We start from the raw sequence: 20,591 nt of genomic DNA, 5'->3' as shown, positions 1-20,591 counted from the left end.
TACTGAACTTATGTAATGAACTTTTGTTCTAGTAAAATATTTTTATTTCAGTTTGGTTTCATTCAAAAAGAACAACATCGAGAAAATATTATTCTGTCTTGCATTCATCAGGTGGCCACAAAAATGACTCCATTTGAAAGATAACTACTAAATGTGTCAACAAAAGTTTGCAGATTCATCAGGTGCCAATCTGTGCTGTTATGCTGCCCCAAATCAGGCCAGAGAAATCAGGTAAGAAGGTTTAATGAATACGATGTGATAAGTTTGAAATGAATGATATATTATAGCAAATCTTAGGTTGATTGGCTAAGATGTTTCCAGTTTTATTTTTATTTTAAATGAAGCAGTTGCTTAATGAGCAAACTTATAATTAAAAACCGGCACAACCTCTTTGGTTAATTAATAAATGGTTTACACTTGTAACTTCTAAGTAGAGATTTCAGACGGGCCCAATGACTTTCACAGCAGGAGAAAAGCTCAAATAGTTGGAGCCCCATATTCTAGCATTATACACAATGAATGGCTGTGCACAAATTGCAATTGCAGAACATTTGAGGTGAAGCCGTGTTTCAGTTTGAGAGATATGAGTCAAAGCAACGGCTGCAGCGTGTGAGGACTGTGTCAGAGGTTATGTGGCTGCTTTTAACGTTAGCTCAGACTCATAGCGGCATATACCACACAAAAAACTCAACAGACCTTCGTGACACTACCAACAGGAGCTAAATGACTAACAACATCGCCAGGTGGCTGAAACGATCTTAGACCTGTTGTCTGCATAGTGTAGGATTTAGGAAAAGGATGAGAAAGAAGAAAAAAAGGTCAGTGCTCGGTCATTTTTTTCCACTCAGCAATGTTTATGTCAACGGTTTAGCGCTGGGAGCAGTGAAGAGAGGGCTCCAAAGGAGTGTGTCTCTGGCAACAAACATCAGCAAATCCCATCAAATCCTGACTCCCTCTCACACACACACACACACACACACACACACACACACACACACACACACACACACACACACACACACACACACACACACACACACACACACACACACACACACACACACACACACACACACACACACACACACACACACATGCACACTCAGGCCCCCTCCATCTCTCCAGAGACCAAACCAGAAGCTTGGGAAAAAGATGGCCGCCCTTTGGCCCCCTGTCTTGCCCCCTGCGTCCAGCTCAGGGAGGTGACGGAAGAAAGCTTGTGCCCCCCAGCACCCCCACCCCACTCCCGTGGCGTGCGTCCCAGACCGCTATCATCAATCACTTTTGAGGAACAGAAGGGGCCAAAGTCAAACACAGGCAATGCACTAGAAGGAATGTTCCAGTTTAAAATAAAACACATATGAAAAAAATGAAAGAAAAAATAAAGGATTGAATAAAAAATATGCGCGGCATGTAGTTGTCCTCGGTAGAAAATATAGCGGGGGGGGGGCAGAGAGAAAACAAGGGAGAGGGGGTATCTGGTAAAGGCATTGCCCTCAGGGTCAGCATCACCAACACCCCCCCCCCCCCCCCGCAGCAGACGCAGAACAGCAGGCCAAGTTGAGACTGTGTGTGTGTCTCTTCTAAAACTCAATGCTGAAGTTGATATGTGGGTGTCAACATAACAGCCACATGAAGTCGTTTGAGAAGAGACTTTGTGTTAATGTTCATTTAAAGGTTATTTTATTGTGTTTACTCACAGTTAACTGTTGATCATTATATATTCAAATGTGTATTATGAGTAAAAGTAAAGGTTATTTTTTAAAGATGTTAAATGTTAGATGTTACCATAGTGGAGGTCAGGCTGTCGCTGTGCATCTCTTACCTGTAGGACCCATATCGTGTCCGTTGGGCACCTCCTGCAGGGGGATGTCCTGGATGTAAAGGGGCTGTGATGGGTGGTACTGGTGCTGGGGATGAACCACACCTGGGGGGTGGTACTGAAGGCCCACTGCCATCCCACCACTGTGCCTCTGCAACAAACAACACCAAGTATGCATAAGCCTTAAAGATACAAAACATGATCATTGCAGCATTACCCATAATCCCCTCTGTTTCAGCCCTGTTTCAAAAGTGCTGATTCTCTGTCTGTTACTTTAGATGAAAATAAGGAGCCCCTCCCCACGCCCCTCTGAGAGACATTTGGTTAAAAAGAACACAATGGTGCTCTAGGAGGAGATTCAGGTGATCAGGTGGGGGGGTTACCTTGATTGGTGATTGGCTAATGGTTACACAAGCCAACACATCGTTATGACATCATAAAGTGGCCAAAATCTGATCAGCTCATTTTCAGACAGGTTTTTATATAAATGGATCAGGACAAAAAGTGTGCAAATCTTTTTCCTGAAATGTTCAGAATCTCTTTCCACAGAGGGGACACATGTTGATGTATGAAAGACATGAAAAGGTGGATTTTGGATAATAGGTCCCCTTTAATAAACCAAAATAGATGCATAATACTGCTTGTTTGTTTAAATCAACATGCAGCTGAAGGGCGATTCTCCACGGCTCATATGAAAGTCACAATAGGTTATATTGTTATTTTTGTTTGAATTCTTAAACTCTTATGCCATGAATGAATGAGAGTTATAGTATGCACATCTCTTAGCTCAATAAAAACAAACACAAGGTACATTTATGGTACAGAGTATGTTATATGAGCTCAGTAAGTGCTTTTGACTGGAACTGATGGTCTCTTCCTAACTCTTACTTTAGTTATGACAAGGATCCAGCTCAACTTCAATCAAACATTTGAGCTTTGGATAGAATCCAAGCTATAAAATAAACTATAGCATGAAAAGCTTAAATAAAGTTAAATAAAGTTTAATCTAAATTCCAAGCACATCAATCATACCTGACAGTATGCGTGTGAAACATACCAGTGTTTTACTTCGCTGAAAATAAATCATTGTGTTTTTATGAAAGAAATGTTTAGTTTTTATCTCTTAACCAATGAAAAAAAGGCAGCGGGATGTATAGAAAAAGATTAAGCTAAAAACAACTGATCAAACTACCCAGTGGCTTTGACCGTCAGCGTAACCTTGGATTTTGAAAACATTGTTTTCCTGTACAGATAGCCCTCGCTGCTAAATTTGACTTAGTTTATCTTTTGCCGTGTTGATTTATCGTGCTTATCATAGAACTGTTCACGTAAGAGGTTGCACCAAAAGGGAAATCTAAAGTCAGCACTTAACACAGGAGCAAGAAGGGATATGAACTTCTATGTGTATACAAGAGATAGCGGGGTAGAAGATAGCCACTTGGCCATTTTTAGCAGCCCTTATTTGACAACAAACTAAAAACTCAATAGATATTGTTGGACCTTTCTGTTTGATGGGAACAGGGGACTAACAGTTTTCTCACAAGTCTAACTAGCTTTTTTAAACCATGTTTTAAGGGTTTAAAGTCTTTGTTATATTCTTCACATTCGCCATCAGCTTTTTTATTCAAAGAGTTTCAAAGACAAAAACAATTATAATTTGTTATTTGCAAAAAAGACAGTAAAAGATGGTTCAGCTTGCCAAATATAGCCTACAATAAGATGGTGTTTGACTGTCATATTCTACACATCATAAGTAGAACTGACAGTCTGTCTGACAGAGTGACTGCTGATCAGATATGCGACCCAGTTTAAGCACTGTGGCATTTATCAGTAGTCGGCCAGCTTTATGGATGGCAAACATGAGCAGATGATCGGGTTGGGGGGGGGGCAGTTTACGAGGTTCTCTTCAGATGTTTGCGTGGGACGCAGCCTTCTCCTATCAGTGCAGTCAGCAAGGGGGGGAAAGTTAGATAGGCGTGTAGGGAGCCAGATGGAAGATTTATGGATTTGACAGAGAGACTGATACAGATAAGAGTGAAGATAACATCAACACAAGTGCAGAGATCAATCTGACATGTGTCAAAGTATAAATAATACTTAACACATTCTATAAACATTATTTTTTGATATGTAGTTCCAGTCCACAAATAAACATTTACATTTTTGAAGACATATATCTGGCATTGTTATGTATTGATTTTATTGGCTCGCTTTATTTGATGTTATTTGTTTATACTATAGTAATAGTAATAGTTTATATGGGAAAAAAGCAAAGCACAGACACCAGCGTGGTTCTTAACTCAGCTTTAAGCAATTTTACATACAAACACAATGATTAGTATGGGAGCGTATAAAACAGACACGATATTTGAAAACTGAAAACAGAGTAAATAAAGAAGGAAGGTATGAGCAGTTTTGCAATATGGGAAAATAAATAATTACAAAAAATAAAAATCAAGTAGAAACAACATGTTTATGAATGTGAATGGGAACTATGACTAATGAATTCATGTGTTTGGTTTCTCTGCACCTCTAGTGGTTCTAGAAGGAATTGCACTGTCCACAGTCACATGTGATTTAATGCTCTTTTATGTTAAAGGAAAAACACAGGTGTAATAAATAACAAAACCAATAGGCTACTGTTTGAGGAGGATGCACAAGTCTGCTAATTTACAATAATCTTTATGGAACTGTTCTGTCTCTAATGTTCTGCCCTTCTACTTAAATTACACATGTATATATCTGCCATGAAAAAGTCCTAGGCTGACTGAAAATCACTTCATATTTATCATCTAGTATATATTGGTAAACCCGTTGCAATATGTTTGGTATGACATTATGAGGCATTACCAAAAAAACATAAATTAGTTTAAGTACCCGTTTCACATTTTATGATTGCTTGACCGTTTACGCAACACCAGTCGGTAATGACGCAAAACAATGCTGATTCATAAATGCCTGAAATCTTAATGTACTACTTCCTCAGCGTCTGGTGTACACTGCCCTGCCGAAGCTGTTCTGCTTATTTTACATGTAGCCTAAATCTGTGTTATATGATTTCAAATATATCCTTTACAGTCAAGCAGCTTCTAGTATTTTAACTGGCTGCTTGAAAGCCCTATTTTCCCTTTACCGCCCTCTGCATACAATCTTTTTGAAACATATCAGACACAGTAAATCACTAAAGTGTAAACATAACAAATAAAACACACCATGCCCTGCTGCTGTTTGCTGATAATTCATGTAAATTCAACAAAATAGAGCTACCGAGGTGATCCTGGTTCACCTTTTAGCCAAGTCTGCCCCGGTATACATAGTCTCAATTTCAAAGGCAAGCCCCACCACCTGAGCCAATTAGGATCCGGGGAGCTGTATCCTTCTCTCTATCAGGCCAGGGTGGGGTTGCCATTTGCATATAACCTCAGTCTCTTATCCTAATGTGCCGGCGCTCTGCATACAAATGGAGGCATTTATTTTGACGCTCCTTGGCCTTCACCCTTCAAATGCTCATCTGACAGGAATCCCAATGTTCCCGGCTAGCATCGTCTCTGACTCTGTCTTCAGCTCTCTCATTTGGAAAGCGTTAACATCCTTGGTGTTCTTGCAAACAGACTGCCGCACAGCGCTGTGCGGGTGGCTGAGAAAAGTGTTATTCATTGGGGATGGTCTGACTCCAATTTGATTTGTTAGTGGCAAGGTTGGAGGCCTACAGTTCTCAATATTTACAATACTCGCTAAAGCAGAAGTGCATCTTGCCGCAGGGTGGTTGTGCAACACAGAGGAGTACATAAGGGCGATTTCCCAGCCTCGTGTTGTTCAACAGCTCTGTTTCCTAACTTTTGACAACAAGATAAAGAACAGCATGTACACCTACAGGCACTATTAGCGCAACTCTGCAGGACTCCACTCAACAGGGAACATTCTCAGATCGACTGTGTTCCTGTGAGGTGATGGAATCCAGAGTTGCAAACGGTGCTCATCTGCTGCTGCACACATTCCAGCTAACACACACACATGCTCATTCCCTCACACACTCCCAGCCGGCTGCGTGGCAGGTAGCTGAGGAAGCCTTAACACAGAGGTAATTTATGAGGGGGGGGGGGTCTTACCATTGCGCCCAGACGGTCACAGGGGTGAAGGGCCGGGTAGGAAGAAACTGGATCCATGTAGTAACTCATGGTGGACGCTGCGGACAGGAGAAGCAGGGCCTGCTGAAGGGATCAACACGCAAACAGACGGGGCCGTGTGGAGTCCTCCTATCTATCACAAGCTGTTTACACTTGGTGTGCAAGATTGTGTGTGTGTGTGTGTGTGTGTGTGTGTGTGTGTGTGTGTGTGTGTGTGTGTGTGCGTGCGTGCGTGCGTGCGTGCGTGCGTGTGTGTGTGTGTGTGTGTGTGTGTGTGTGTGTGTGTGTGTGTGTATGGAGGTGTGTGAGAGAGGAAAGAGGGGCAAAAAAAGAAATAAAGGAAAGAGTGAGACATTTGAGCTGGGATTCAAGTGCCTGTAACATCAGTTCCAAAGTTAGGAAGGTTATGGGCTTTTTCTTAAAACAAGTCATCCCATCCAATATTTATCTAATTTAGTTTAAATGGTTAAGGAGTATCATGTTTGTATTTATTTATAATCAAATAAGAAGGTATTTCAGCTGAAACAAATCCACCATTGCAGAGGCTTGTTAACTTAATCCATCTCTTCTCTATCACTCTCTTCTCCCCTGATCTGCCTCTTCCTCCTCCACCTCTCCCTCCTCCTCTTCTCCTTCCTCTTCCTCTCCTTCCTCCCCTCCCACACACTTTGCTTATCACTTAACATTGTTGACTTGAAGCAGCATCAACAAAAGAGACTGGAAATTGAGCTGAGGGATTACATTAGAGGAGGAATGGTGTACATGGGCAGTGGCAGGTCCCATCCTCCTCACATTCATATGTTAAGCAATTTGGCATATTTAGTTTGAGGCAGCTGCTGACAGACTGAGGCAAGATGTGCCACTGCTCAATGCTTGCAGATGTTCATCAGCTCAAAAAGACTCAGATGCGCTTGTTTCAGAAAAAAAGTACCCATACAAAAAGTGAATAATGTGCAAATCAGTTGTGTCATTCAAATGCATGCACCACCTTTAGGCTTTCCTTACATTTCATTGAATTGGCATGTACAAAAACATAAAAACCAATGCTATAAGAGTAAGCATTCATATTAACCGAATCTCCATTTTTGTATAGGCTATATAAATAGATACAGTGTATGTTTTTAACGATTTTTGAAAGCCCACAAAGTGTAGGAAATAAGAGGAAAATGGCGAAAAGTTGTTTTTAAAAACATACAAAAATGTTCATGCAACTTTACTTTGCGTTTTGAGTGCTACAATAATAAACCGAGATTAAAGAGCGCATCTTAATTAAGAAGACGCGGTGCAAGAGAATTCCTATCGGGAGAAACAGAAACTTTAAAGCCCCACACACTTTCACCCTAATGCGTGAAAAGCAGCTTCGAGCACCGATGTAAGCTTCCTGCTCATGTGCAGTTAATTGCGGTAATATAAAACTTTGCACTTACCGACTGCGGTGTGAGAAGTTTCCTGTGGAGTGGACGCGCGGGCAGCTGAGTGTGACAGCTGAGCGGTGGACTGCAGAGATGCTGTACCTGCTCGCAGCGAGTCCTGCAGAGGAAGGAATATTATACACACTTTTAGTCCCTCCCTCATTCGCACGGTGATCCTCTCCAAATTCTCTTCCCCTCTGTGTGTTGTCTTTGGACTTCACAGTACAGGTGTACACTTGTAGAGAGTCTCTGATGGTCAATGTAGTGTGACTTCCCCTGTCTATCCTGTGGGTGAATATGTATCCAATATCAAGTCAGGCTTTAAAGTCCCTACAACTGACTATCAGCAGATTTATAATCTCTCATCCATTCCTGTGGCTTATTTTCGTTGCAGCTAAATATGAATTACGTGTGTTTACTTGGTTGATTGTTTTCCTCTCACATAGTCGTCCTGGGGAAAATAGCAGGAAAGAGGCAGGAACACATCACACAGAGAAGGGGGTGCGATGATAACGACAATGGCTGATCTTCCTGTCATGTTGTCATCTTAAAAAAACTAAAAAAACAACATCTGCATGTACAGTACTGCATGTGTGTCACCTATATGTGTCACATCAGCTAGAGGTTTATTTTAAACACCATTTAGCCATTTTTAGACATCAGTATGTTGCTACATTTCTCCTGGCATATTGTCCCTGCATGGTGAATCTTTCAAATCTGGCATCAAACCAGGCTAAAAGAACCATTTGAAGATGTGTTGCCGTCAAATCAATTTGTTTCAGGTCTTGCCAGAGTGCATCTGAGAAGCATCTGCTTCTTGAATATTTATTTTCTGTACATCACTGACTATCACATCATCCTCCAGCTCGTTCCTGAGCCAGACCATCAGCCAGTGCATGTGGGACACTGATTAAAGCTGGAGCAGAACTGTTGACCAGTCTTCTGCGAAATGAGAAGTTTCTCCTGTACAACAGAAGATCTACATCCACCTGCTCTGATAGAGGTTGGTGATAGTGAAGGATTTATCTATTTGCTTATTTATCGCTATATTTGTTTATTTTTTTCCATGCTGCGAGGTTGCAAGCTCTCCGCTGCATTGCAACCCAAGTGCAGTCCCCCGCTCCTTCTATCAGCTTAACACTCAACACTTGCGAGTCATCTGAAACACCTTGTGACTCCACGATAATTCCGTGACCCAAGAGCAGCATTTGTTTGAATTTGAAAGTGCACGGTCCTGACAGCCACTGCTCTTAACAGTAAATCTTAAAAGTATTGTGGTAAGAAGGTGTGTGTGTGTGTGTGTGTGTGTGTGTGTGTGTGTGTGTGTGTGTGTGTGTGTGTGTGTGTGTGTGTGTGTGTGTGTGTGTGTGTGTGTGTGTGTGTGTGTGTGTGTGTGTGTGTGTGTGTGTGTGAAGAGTTGAGGTTGAGGATGGGGGGGTCAAGTCCAAGGTGAGAGGCGTGGAGAAGTACCATAAGGGGCTCAGTGGCAGGCAGCCTGCATTTTCTCAAGAGCTCGGCTGTATCCCTCTGCTTTTCTGTGGGCCTCAGAGCCCCGGGCCCCCAGGGGACACAGATGGGCAACACGTCGAGGGCAAAAGGCGAGGGGTATGACTTATTGCCATGTGGAGAGAAAAGCACGGAGCCTCGGCCCTGCGATGGGACTAAAATGGAATAAAAGCGAGGATGAATGCGATCCAGATCTTCAGCCGGTGCCCCGCCAATGCTGTTTCAATTAGCTGGCTCACCAGTTCAAAGGCGAGGCTCCCGATGCACTTCTGCTGCGCATGAAGCCACTATCATCGTGTTGCCCCCTCGCCTTTCACCTCCCCATTATGATACCACCTTTTTCCGATCAGAGCCTCTATCTATGCTCCGGTTTGTGCTCATGTTTTGCATTAAACAGATAGTGAACGCCCTGCCATCACCGGAGAGTAAAAGCCATTAGTCAAAAGACCTGCAGGGGTTTATGGACCTCAACATCATGCGCTTAGTAAAGTTTTACAGTGTTCTTGAATCTAGATCAGATTTTGATTAAACCAATGTGGGTCCATTTCCAACTGAATTTCCAACTAATTCAAATAATGTTCAAACAAAAAATATCCTCTAAACTTCTATTGTAACATGAAGTACAGCCCTCAATGCCACATTCCTCACATAAACGTTTGAGAGTCTTGACCATATAGTTAAACTCTAAAATGTGAAAGAAAGGTTCTCGTGACACGTTCATCCTTGAAAGATACAGTGTCTGGAGTCAAGTAGAGGTCATATAACTTACCATTACCATCTGTTCAGAAGTGACAATCTCACTATAGTCTGCGGAACATCAACTGGATCATCTCTCAGAAAAAAAGGATACATTGAGACATTAATTCAACAACCCAAATGTTTTGTATTTGAGACATCAGTAATCATAAATGGGACAGTCCTGTATCTCTCATATTCAGCACATTGATTGATTTCTGTCAACACCGAACCACACTGTCTTCCACTGGTGTCCTGTGTTTTAGTGAGCAGCTCCAGACTGTGAATCCCATGTTCTCCTTTTGGATCTTCCAAAGATAGCGCTGACAGGTGATATTAATGGTCTTTTATTAGCATCATTCTGATTGCTACAGATTTTTGGAAGAAAGAAAGAGCAAGAGATAGAACAAAAAAAGAAAAGAGAGGGAGAATATGGAAGTCCTCCGCCCACCGCTTCTCACAGGAGATCGCCTCTCTCTTTGATAGCCTGCCCGAATCTGTTCCCCCCATAGAAACTGCCCTGCAGATGTTGTTGCTGTATGCTGACTACAAAGAAGGAGCCCTTTATGAGAAGAACATCTATTTTGGGCCTCAGTGTTTCCGAGCTGTGGCGCTCAGTGAGAGACGCACAGGCCTAATATGTGCCGCTGAAAACTCTGTTTTATTCCCTGCCCGTGATATTTTTAGATTAAAGACAAGTCCTAATGAATAAAATGAGGATGTCATATTTTATGACAGTATCAATATGCCATCACCTCAGTGGGCTTGGCCCTCAAACAGCCTGTGTTGCTATTGGCATCGGCAGAGAGAAAGGGGGGAATATGGGGCAGGAACCTCAGTGAAATAAAGAACATGGAGAGGCCCATGTGTCAAGACTGACTATATTCATTTAGAAGTGGTTAAGACGCTCACCCTCACCCCACAGCACCGTGACTTTGTTGCACTGTTGACTGTGAGGCAAAGGTCTTGGGGGCAATATTAGTTTTTATATTATCTTTAATTAAAGCAGCAATCCCTCAGCCAAGTTGTCCAAACAGTCCTAAATAGGCCCTGTAAGTCAGACAAACATCCTCAATATTTGATGGGTCGAGAGTGTGCACTATAGCCTCCAGATGGTCTGTGTTTCTCAAGCCTTTCACAAGGGATGGTACGGGACAGCAATCTTCTGTTCAGAGTGTTCCTATTGACAGAACGAGTTCCTCCGAACCACACGCTGAGTTGTTGGATTTCTGCCTAGGTCGCCGTCTTTCTTTTCTTTTCTCCGTCTGTGGGTTTATCTGTAGGCTCTGTGTGCGCATATACTGTAGCCTTTGTAAGTAAATGTTGAGTTTAATTAACAGCCTGCCCATGACCAACTGATTTAGGCTATTGAAACCAACACTTCACATTTAGCTTTTGATGCAAAAAGCCAACACAACACACCAGATCAGGGAATTTATTTATTTCTTCAAAGACGGAGAGAACAAGTGTTCTCTTTAAACCATCTTAAATAAGCGCAACATTAATGTTGCTTGACAAAATAACGCCTTTATGCTGATCTTTTATGAGGGAAAAAAATGACGTGTGTAGTTAGATGAAAGGAAAAATCAGGAGGGAGGGAGAGAACGAGATGCCGAGTCCAACATGCCCCGGTTGATAAGCTTCTGGACTGGTGCCAGAATACTCCCACCCAACACACACACCAGTGGCCAGTTTGACACACACACACACACACACACACACACACACACACACACACACACACACACACACACACACACACACACACACACACACACACACACACACACACACACACACACACACACACACACACACACACACACACACACACACACACACACACACACACACACACACACACACACACACACACACACACACACACACACACACACACACACACACACACACACACACACACACACACACACACACACACACACACACACACACACACACACACACACACACACACACACACACACACACACACACACACACACACACACACACACACACACACACACACACACACACACACACACACACACACACTATTCCTCTTCATTAGCGTTCCAGAACGAGATGCTTGTCATGTAATTAGCAGAGGAGGTTCTCTGAATGCCTGTGTAACACACGCTCTCATTAGAGGAGTGAGAGAGGAGAGGTGCAGGCCTGGGAGGCAACTAGAGGGAGAGCAATCAGTGAGAAAGATGTGGGGAGAGATAGACAGGGGGACAGAGGGAGCATGCCAGAAAGAAGTGTTGATAGCACCAAGAGAAATGGAAACTGACACGAGACTTTTTGACTTGAGTGAGTAAACTACTAACAACCACTTGGTGTGGACTAATTAATAAGGATTAACAGTCAATTAGCCCTTAATTTGTGTTAATAAAATCAGCAACATGCATTTAAATCAACTTTCCTTATTAAATGATGTTAAAAAAAGAAAATGTAAACTGTCGGGCGGCCATTAAAACTCCCCAGTAGGACCAACTAATATCTCTCTAGCAACTCTGCTTACACTCAAAATATGTAATCCTGAAATGTGTATTCATCCATATTCCGAACCCTAACTTTGGATTGTAAAAAAAAATATGGAATCACCCAAGGTAGTAGACAAGTCAATGCTTTACCTTTTACCAAAACCCTTGACTTCAAAAGCAATCAGGAAACACAGGTTTGTTTACTGAGAGGCAGAGACGCGTTTCAAAATAAGGCCGTTTTTATTAATTGTAATCAAAACAGAGGAAACTCGTGACATGTTGCTGCAAAGAAATATTCAGTTAAAATGATCTTTATTACAGAATGTAATGTAATGTTTCAAATGTGATATTAAAAGTATGTATAAACTAAAAAGGTGAGGCAGTAAAAAGGCTGGCAGGCTACGTTGAGTGAAACTAGGGTGCTACCAAATACTCACCAGGTGCAGTCAAGCCACACACACAGCAAGCGGGTCACTCACTCCCCAGTGCTCTTCACCACAGCAGACTGAGGCTAAAGGCCAATAACTAAAAGGCAAAACAGGTATACACACAAACAAACTGAGCAAAAACTATAAGACAAATGCAAAATAAGCATAACTAATTAATACAATCAAAATGTAAACAAAAACACAACAACAAAATAGACAATATATTAAAGGCCAAAACAGCAGCAGGTAAACCTGAAAACAAGTAAAATGTAGGTTACAAATGGCTCACCATGTGACATACAAACAATGTGTGTTCTGGCCATACTTACCACAGGAATGAGGTTTCAGCAAACTACTGATGTGCAGGGCGATAGGTGGCTAGACACAATGTAAGGAAGCAGCAAGTGAGCACAACAAGCAGAACAAGAGACCAATGTATCAATCTATTGAAATAGGCAGCCTACCTGTACCACCGACCACGACAGACAGCGCTAAAGGGAAGAACAAAATGCCAGGTGCCTGTCATACACAGCTCTAATGAGGGGAGTGGTTGGGGGAGGAGAGAGGCTAAGAGCATTACCAACAACAGCTGCAACATAGAATAAATAGGTCAAAACGTAAAAATACAAGACATAAACAAGTGCAATACAATCGTGCATTAGACACATGGTTCAAGTAAGTTGCAGAAATAAGAAAACTATGTAGATAAATAAAATAGAATAAGATAAAATATACATACATACAATTGAGTATACAATTAAATAATGTTGAATAGAATAATCGTATACTGTAATACTATATATAAATCAATCAATCAATGTTTATTTATATAGCCCAACATGTTACATTTGTCTCAGTGCACAGTTTGTACAGAATATCAATATGACAATACGACACCCACTGTCCTTGGACCCTCACATCGTACAAGGAAAAACTGGGGGGAAATGGAACACCTCAGGGAGAGCAACAGAGGAGACTGCCCTCTCCCAGGACGGACAGACGTGCAATAGATGCCGTGTGTAAATTGAAAAGATAATACATTGCATCAGGTACGATGGTTTTGAAAATAAACAATCCTGACAGAGCATTTCAGACACATACATTTTGGTGGCACAAACCTTTTATATACAAAACCAGGAATTATTTCAGTTTGTCAATCTGATTTCACACTATGTGAGACATAATTAAGGTCATGGTTGTGCCACAGTGTTTCAGTATTTTCCTGGTCACTTGTTGTGAGAAAGAGGTATCATTAGTTCCACTACATCCCTGGTGTGTTCACACTGATAACAACATCAACGCGCTGGTAGACCTGTCGGCTTTGTTCAGGTCGTACAGCCGGTGATGAGGTGTGTGGTTCAGGCAGCAGAGGAGGCCTTATCAGCGCGATGAGAGGGAAGAAGGAGCTGCTTGTCAGTGGCTGCTTTCAACTGAGTCTGTGTAGTGTCCTGTGTCTGGTCTCCTTCACTACTGTTTCAACATCCCCTCTCTACCACCAGGCATGGGTCATTACAACAATTGGTTATATATACTTTGTTTTATCAACCCAGGTGACAAGTAAGTAGTTAATAGAGAATTTGTTCTTAATTGATTTTCCTGGATAAATAAAGGTTCTACTACTACTACTACTACTACTACTACTACTAATAGTAGTCCCTCCGCTCCTCCTCTGCTGGTCTGCTGACCATCCCCACCCCACGCCTCGTCACCATGGGTGCTCGGGCTTTTAGCTGCACTGCTCCCAGACTCTGGAACTCCCTCCCCCCGCACATCCGACAGTCAGACACAATCACCTTATTCAAATCCCAATTAAAAACCCACCTGTTCAAATCTGCTTACTCACTGTAGTGCTCCCCATTATATGTTTCATTTGTGTCCACTTGACTGTCTCCTCCATGATTTCCTGTTTGTGTTTTTATCTTGTTCTGTTGCCTATTAGCTTTTAACTTATTTTTTTTTTATTTCGTTTTTTTTTTTTTTTTTTTAAATTGTACGGTGTCCTTGGGTGTCATGAAAGGCGCCTAAAAATAAAATGTATTATTATTATTATTATAATAGTAAATGTAATAGTACATTTCTGTAATATAGTTTGGTTTCTTTCTTTGACACACACCCATTAAACATTGCTGGCTAAAAGATCACATACATGCATCTCTTTCTCAAAGATCTAGACCATTTTTAAATAATGTTTGCATATCACCATGTTTCTTTAGATAGGATGATTTTTTTACTTTCTCTCAGCTTCTGAAACAAGCATGTTTTTTGTGATAAAAGGAGAAAATAAGAACAAGGATTTAAAAGTGACATCAAGATATTTAAAAAAATAAATACATTTGTTTCCTTTATTAACACATGTACATGCTTACATGCTGTTACAATCATAACCAGTGGTGTAGTGGAGATTTTTTTACTGGGGGGACGCTATTTTAAATTAGGTCATCCCAAACAAGTGCGCACGCGCGCAGTGCACTCACAAAACGGGCAGACAGGTCCACAGAAACTACCGGTATGCTTAGTCCTACTTTACTTACTGTACTGCAAAAAGCAGACGGCGCTGTGCTCAACAGACACACACAGACTCTAAACCATGGACACACTGGCACATACGTTACATAAACAATGTATAGGCCTAAATTGCATAAACTATAGTATTGCAACTAAGCAGACAGCGCTGCTTTTCTCTCTCTCTATCTCCACTTTCAAAATCTATTTAAAACTCATAACAAACAAAATTCCCAAAGTTGTCCTGAAATGAACTTATTAAATAAACAAAACGAAAAATATATATAGCCTACTAATGCAAACATTGAATCTGGACTGGAAATTATTCTGATTAACCTAGCCTACATTGCAAATAAGCAGACAGCGCTGCTTTTTTCTCACACACACACACTGGGAAAGGTGAGCTTGAGCTAGCCAGGGGAACGTTGCTAGCGCAGCTAACGTGCACGTTAGCTAGCATTATCCACGTCTTTAGGCGGCTCTTGTGATGATGTACTGTAGTACTAGTAGCAGCTTCACTTGTAGCTTCGGTGCTGCTAGACTCTTTCTTCTTGTGAATTATATTCTTTTTAGAAAAGAAGTCAAGTAAAAAATGTTTGCCTGCCATTATAGAGCTTTTTCGTTAGCGTTCTTGAGGGAAAGAGCTGCCGCAAAATCGGCGGGCGGTAAGCTGGGGGTGTGTCACTGACACACCCCCAGCTCGCCGCGGGGTCACGAGCCTGATGACTAATCATAATTCTTTAAGGAAATCGTTTTTATTTTTTATTATAATTACTGTGATATGTATTATGTTTTTGTCATTATTACAACAAATACACACTTGCAACTGATAAGACTGGCAATGATTTTATATTTATTAGACTATTACAAAAAAGATCATGCTCCAAATAAGTGGGGGTACGGCGTACCCCCGCGTCCAACGCCCACTACACCACTGATCATAACTGAATCTACCTGTGTGTGTTGTCTCACTTTCACCTCAGTCTAAGTCCACCTAGATTCTGATTGGTTGGCTCAATCACATGTAAACCAGGAACAAGAAAGTGCTCTGGTTGGGAATCTAATCAAGCATGGAGCCCACTCAAGAAAGTTATCCCTTCTCAATCCTGCTGTTTTCTCTCATTAGGAGGAACATCATACCTATGCATCATACAATCATGGGATCAGAGGATATATGTTAAGATCAAAACCAGGGTAACCTATCTTGGATATATCTCTCATAAACAAATAAAGTTAAACAGCTAACAAGTGGCATTTAACTATTGAGAAAGGGTTCCTGTGGGGCCTACACCACTGGATTTATGGTAAGTGGCCTGTTGGTGACCAGAACTACAAGGAGTGTGCTGAAGATGATTGACATACAGTTTGTACTGCTGGTTGTGTACAGTTTATAAAGGCTGACTGATGTTTCTTGGTCAACTGTGCAAGATAGTCTTCAGGAAAAACATGTATGAGCTGCTAGCTAGCTGATCTGAGGAAAGTGATTGAGAGCACAAATGTGGCCTACGTAGGCTACGGTTTTTGGGTGAGGAGGACATCTCTTTTTAAATATATCTATATACAGAGTTTTGTAGAAGATATCAAGTAAGTATGTTATTCTGAATTGAGTTATACATGTGCCGATCTAAATTTGAAAAACTCACACATCTTTGCACAAGCTCTGTAGCTTTGGCGCTCCCCTAATGGAGCCTATAGGAACCATTTACTTATGGCGCGTTTCCACTGCAGGCCTCGCTCGGCCTCGCTCGGTTTGGTTAGGCCTTATTAGCCCCGGCTCACTTTAATGCTGCGCTTCCATTACAGTTTAGGAACTGGGGTAGTTACTATAGTAACGCAGTGTAGGCGGAGCCGGACCGTGACGTCATCTTCAATGAGAGCCCCAGAAAAACAACACAGCCATTAGCTCTTAGCACTCAGAGCTCACAGCTCCTCATATCTGTTTAGAAACTAGACAAAAGTTAAACAAGTACAAACCACAGACTGCCTGTGTCATGGCGAATACAGTCGCTGGTTTATTTATGTCTGTAGGCCTATAGGCCGTTGTTGTGAGTGTGGACGGTCGGAGCATATATAACGTTAGCTTAGCCAAGCTCCATTTAGAGAACAAGCATTTTAAAAGGGTTTTTCGCCTGCCGTCTGTCTGCAGACTTGTCAAAGCATTAATTCATGGATTTTACTAACCGGTATCAGTATGTTGTTACTTCGGCATAATTTTGAAACGTGTATTACAATTAAATCACGGTCAAATATGTTCATCTTGTTGTAGTTGTAGCCCCCTTGTCAGCGATTCTCTCTCTAGTTTAGCATACTCAGCCCTACTCAGCCTGTTTGTTCCTGGCCATAGAACCACGATTTAGTCGGGCCAGAAAAAAGGTGAAAAAGTAGCCCCGGGCCAAAACAAGGCCAAGTGGAAACGCAACCAAAAACGGGCCCCGCACTGCTCGGCACGCTTAAAGCGAGCTACCCGCTGCAGTGGAAACGCGCCTTGAGAGGAACACATTGAGGCTTTCAATGGAGCCATCAGAGCCAAAGTATTGAGTTTGAAATTCAGACATTAGTTGGTTGAGGAGAAATTATTAGTGATGTTACGTATTGCGCCGAGGCTTCGGAGCGTGTGTCGAGTAATCCCCGAAGCTTTTTATGAAGCATGTATCAGGCTTGTATCGTTTTGGGCCAGTGACGTCATCGATGACAAACGAAGCCTCGCTGCCTGTCAATACCACGTGACTGCTTCAGGAAGCGATTCAGATCGGTTTTACAGTCTATGGTTGAACCCAAGCCCCCAGGAAGTGCGCCGGACTCAGATGAAAATATTCATGCTGGCCAAACGGCGGTACTACACTTCCGTTTGGTTGCCAGGCCCGGAAACACTTTTTCCCATTGACTTACATGGGGAAAGAGTGGTCTGTAAATCGTTGGATAATTTGTTTTAAACTAAATAAACTACCCAGTATGAACACTTGTATAGCCCTTATTAAAAACATTCGTTCTTCAAGTTGTAATAATGTGCTAATAACGTTATTCTGAGAGTTATTTCCCTCTGCATTATGAACGCGCATCTAACCCACGGGACCGCGCCGCCCGGCACGTTCATGTTACGTGTCCCGACCAATCAGAGCACACCGTGCTCACAGGAAGGGTGGGGGCTGGAGCTATTGGAGCTACAACGAGCTGTTAAAGGCAGAGAGTGCAATTCAGTGAATACACATAGTTTACAGAGATGCTGTATGAGAAACCAATGTGAGTTGCATTTATCTTTACCCATGGAGAACGGACCCATATCGTCTTACTCGGAGCCCTAGAGAGATAATCTCTCTAGGGCTCTGGTCTTACTGCCATCCCACGGAGCTGTAATAATGGATATATTGCACATGTTTGCTGTAATTCATTATCATACTACATGGGCTGTATGATTAAATCTTGTACCGTAAATGTTGTATTAAATAGTTAATATTACTTATTATTATAGGCCTAAGTATATATATATATTGACGTGCTTGATGTGAACAAGCATTTTGGTTAAAGTTGCGCATGTGCTATGAGCGCACATACGGGTACTTCTCAGGCATGCCGGGTAATCTGTGACGTTTCGCTCTCTCAAAAGTTGGGCCATTTTATCATCATGCGCTAATGAGAAACTCTGTATTTTGCAACTCTCATAGGAATGAATGAGGCCCCGCCTCCCACACTGTATCCAGTTCTTATTATACATCCATGGTTGAACCGTTGAACCACAACGCTCATATGAATGTATAATAAGAACCATATTACTCCTCCTGTACCCGGGCCCGGTGACACGATGGAATTAAGAGAGCTCAGACCCTTACTTATATAGAGGTCGGAACATGTCATAAGTAGGCTATAAATAGATACAAGCATAAATAAATGTAGGAATAAAAACAGGAATAAATACAGGAATAAATATGCTCCAGTGTTGTCAGGGAGATTCAGTGTGTGTGCTGCGGCTCAGCTGGAAAGCAGTTGACTCATGACCGCAGGGTCCCTGGTTCAACGACTGACTGAACAATACGTCTTTTTTGTTGTTTATAAAAGCTACAGCTAAATGAGATAATGTAGTTAATAAATGTATTCTTTGATATGGTTTAGCCTTTCTCAGGCTACAACATGGTTACGTTTATGAATATTATTAAGGAATACAAATCCCTCTTTGCAATGTTTACCAGCCTCCTTAGGCTTTTCAATCACAATCATTAAACTGGAATACAAACAATATCGTTAAGATGAAAATATGATTTAATGTTGGTTGTTTAGAGTTATTCTAATGCTTTACTCATTGGGAACTCGGTATGAGATAGAGCACACTGTTGAGATGTCCAATCTGCCTGTTTTACACACTTTGACTTTGTGTTCAAATGAAGCCCATGATGAAGCCTCATGAGATGAACCCTTTTGCGAACCAATTGGCTGGAAAGCTTCAAAGCTTCATAAGGCTTCATCTCGCCATCACTAGAAATCATAGCTAACTGTCCAAAATGTAGAGTGTGTGTAGAAATAGTTGCTTAGGGTTACCTAAAGTTCTTTGCAGCCATCCCATGAATGTTTGACTGTAGGGTTGTGTCCATGCAGGCAACAAAGCCTCCGAGTGCATTGTGGTCGATGTTGGGAAAGTCTTCGAGCAGAACATAAGTCTTTCTTTCTATAATCTTTCACCTGTTTTACAAGAGCCAGTATTCACTTAAGTTTTGGGATGGCAGAGAGTAATTTGGCCCAAAATCTACTCAGAGTAAATCCTTCACTAAATCACAGTCTCTCTGGGTTTAAAGAAGGAGGCTATGCCAATAGAATTATGCATCCTCGGCTAGTGAAGTGGGAGGATGGAAGCCATTACTGTAGATATGTTCTGCTTCAGGTCATAGACTCCAACGTCAAATTGTCGAGACAAACTTGTTCCTTATTCTTTAAAAGAAAGTGGACGATCGATTTTCAGGGCCTGAAGACCATACTGGGGGCTAAATGAGGAACACTGGCCTTTTTAGCGTGTGCTAACATCTGCTGTTGTGTGGGAGCAGGCTGCAGCTCATTATATATTGTGTCAGAGAATTAAAAATCTGCATCATAACTAACTGCAACAAAGTGCTTTCCCAAGGATAGAAAAATAGTACTTCCATAAGACTTTTTACTAAGTGAAAACTACTGTGACTACTTACTCCCACTTTCACTATCTTACTCTTACTCCCTATCTTCCTCTATCTTAGTCACTCTCTCATACACATGCAGCCAGGAAATATCTGTCCAATCTCTCATCAGTCATCACCACTGTCTGTTTCTTTGTTTCCCTTCAACTTTTCACTCCCAGTCTCATGCGCTGATTCCCATTTCCAACCACCAGCCGCCCCACCCACACCTTACTCCCCCCTACTCCCACCTCTTACTGTGCAGAAACGGGGGCTATTTTTAGAGCCCCATTGATGGTTTAAGGATGTTAAGTCCACAGTGTGCCATGGATTTTCAGAGAGGAAACAGGCTGTTTCTCTTGTTGCCCCCTAACCTCCATTTCATTTCCTTCTCTGCATCCTCTCCTTCCTTCTCAGTAAACCTCTCTTCAAAAC

The 20,591-nt window shown here is 41.9% G+C and overlaps 1 protein-coding gene across 3 annotated transcripts in view; it reads right to left on the bottom strand.

Moving 5' to 3' along the window:
- Positions 1-7,474, bottom strand: part of ets1 (v-ets avian erythroblastosis virus E26 oncogene homolog 1) — a 36,232-nt gene extending 28,758 nt beyond the window's left edge. For all 3 annotated transcript variants that reach the window (XM_034097044.2, XM_034097045.2, XM_034097046.2), the window contains exons 1-3: positions 7,377-7,474; positions 5,932-6,101; positions 1,826-1,973 (exon numbers count right to left, since the gene is read on the bottom strand). In XM_034097044.2, coding sequence (XP_033952935.1) covers positions 1,826-1,973; positions 5,932-6,000 — 217 coding nt within the window. In that variant the 5' untranslated portion in view covers positions 6,001-6,101; positions 7,377-7,474. The remainder of the gene's footprint in view (positions 1-1,825; positions 1,974-5,931; positions 6,102-7,376) is intronic.
- Positions 7,475-20,591: the final 13,117 nt, after the last annotated feature.

Source organism: Pseudochaenichthys georgianus, chromosome 13, assembly GCF_902827115.2.
Source record: "Pseudochaenichthys georgianus chromosome 13, fPseGeo1.2, whole genome shotgun sequence".
Lineage (NCBI taxonomy): Eukaryota > Metazoa > Chordata > Actinopteri > Perciformes > Channichthyidae > Pseudochaenichthys > Pseudochaenichthys georgianus.
This window is presented reverse-complemented; position numbering and strand designations above follow the sequence as displayed.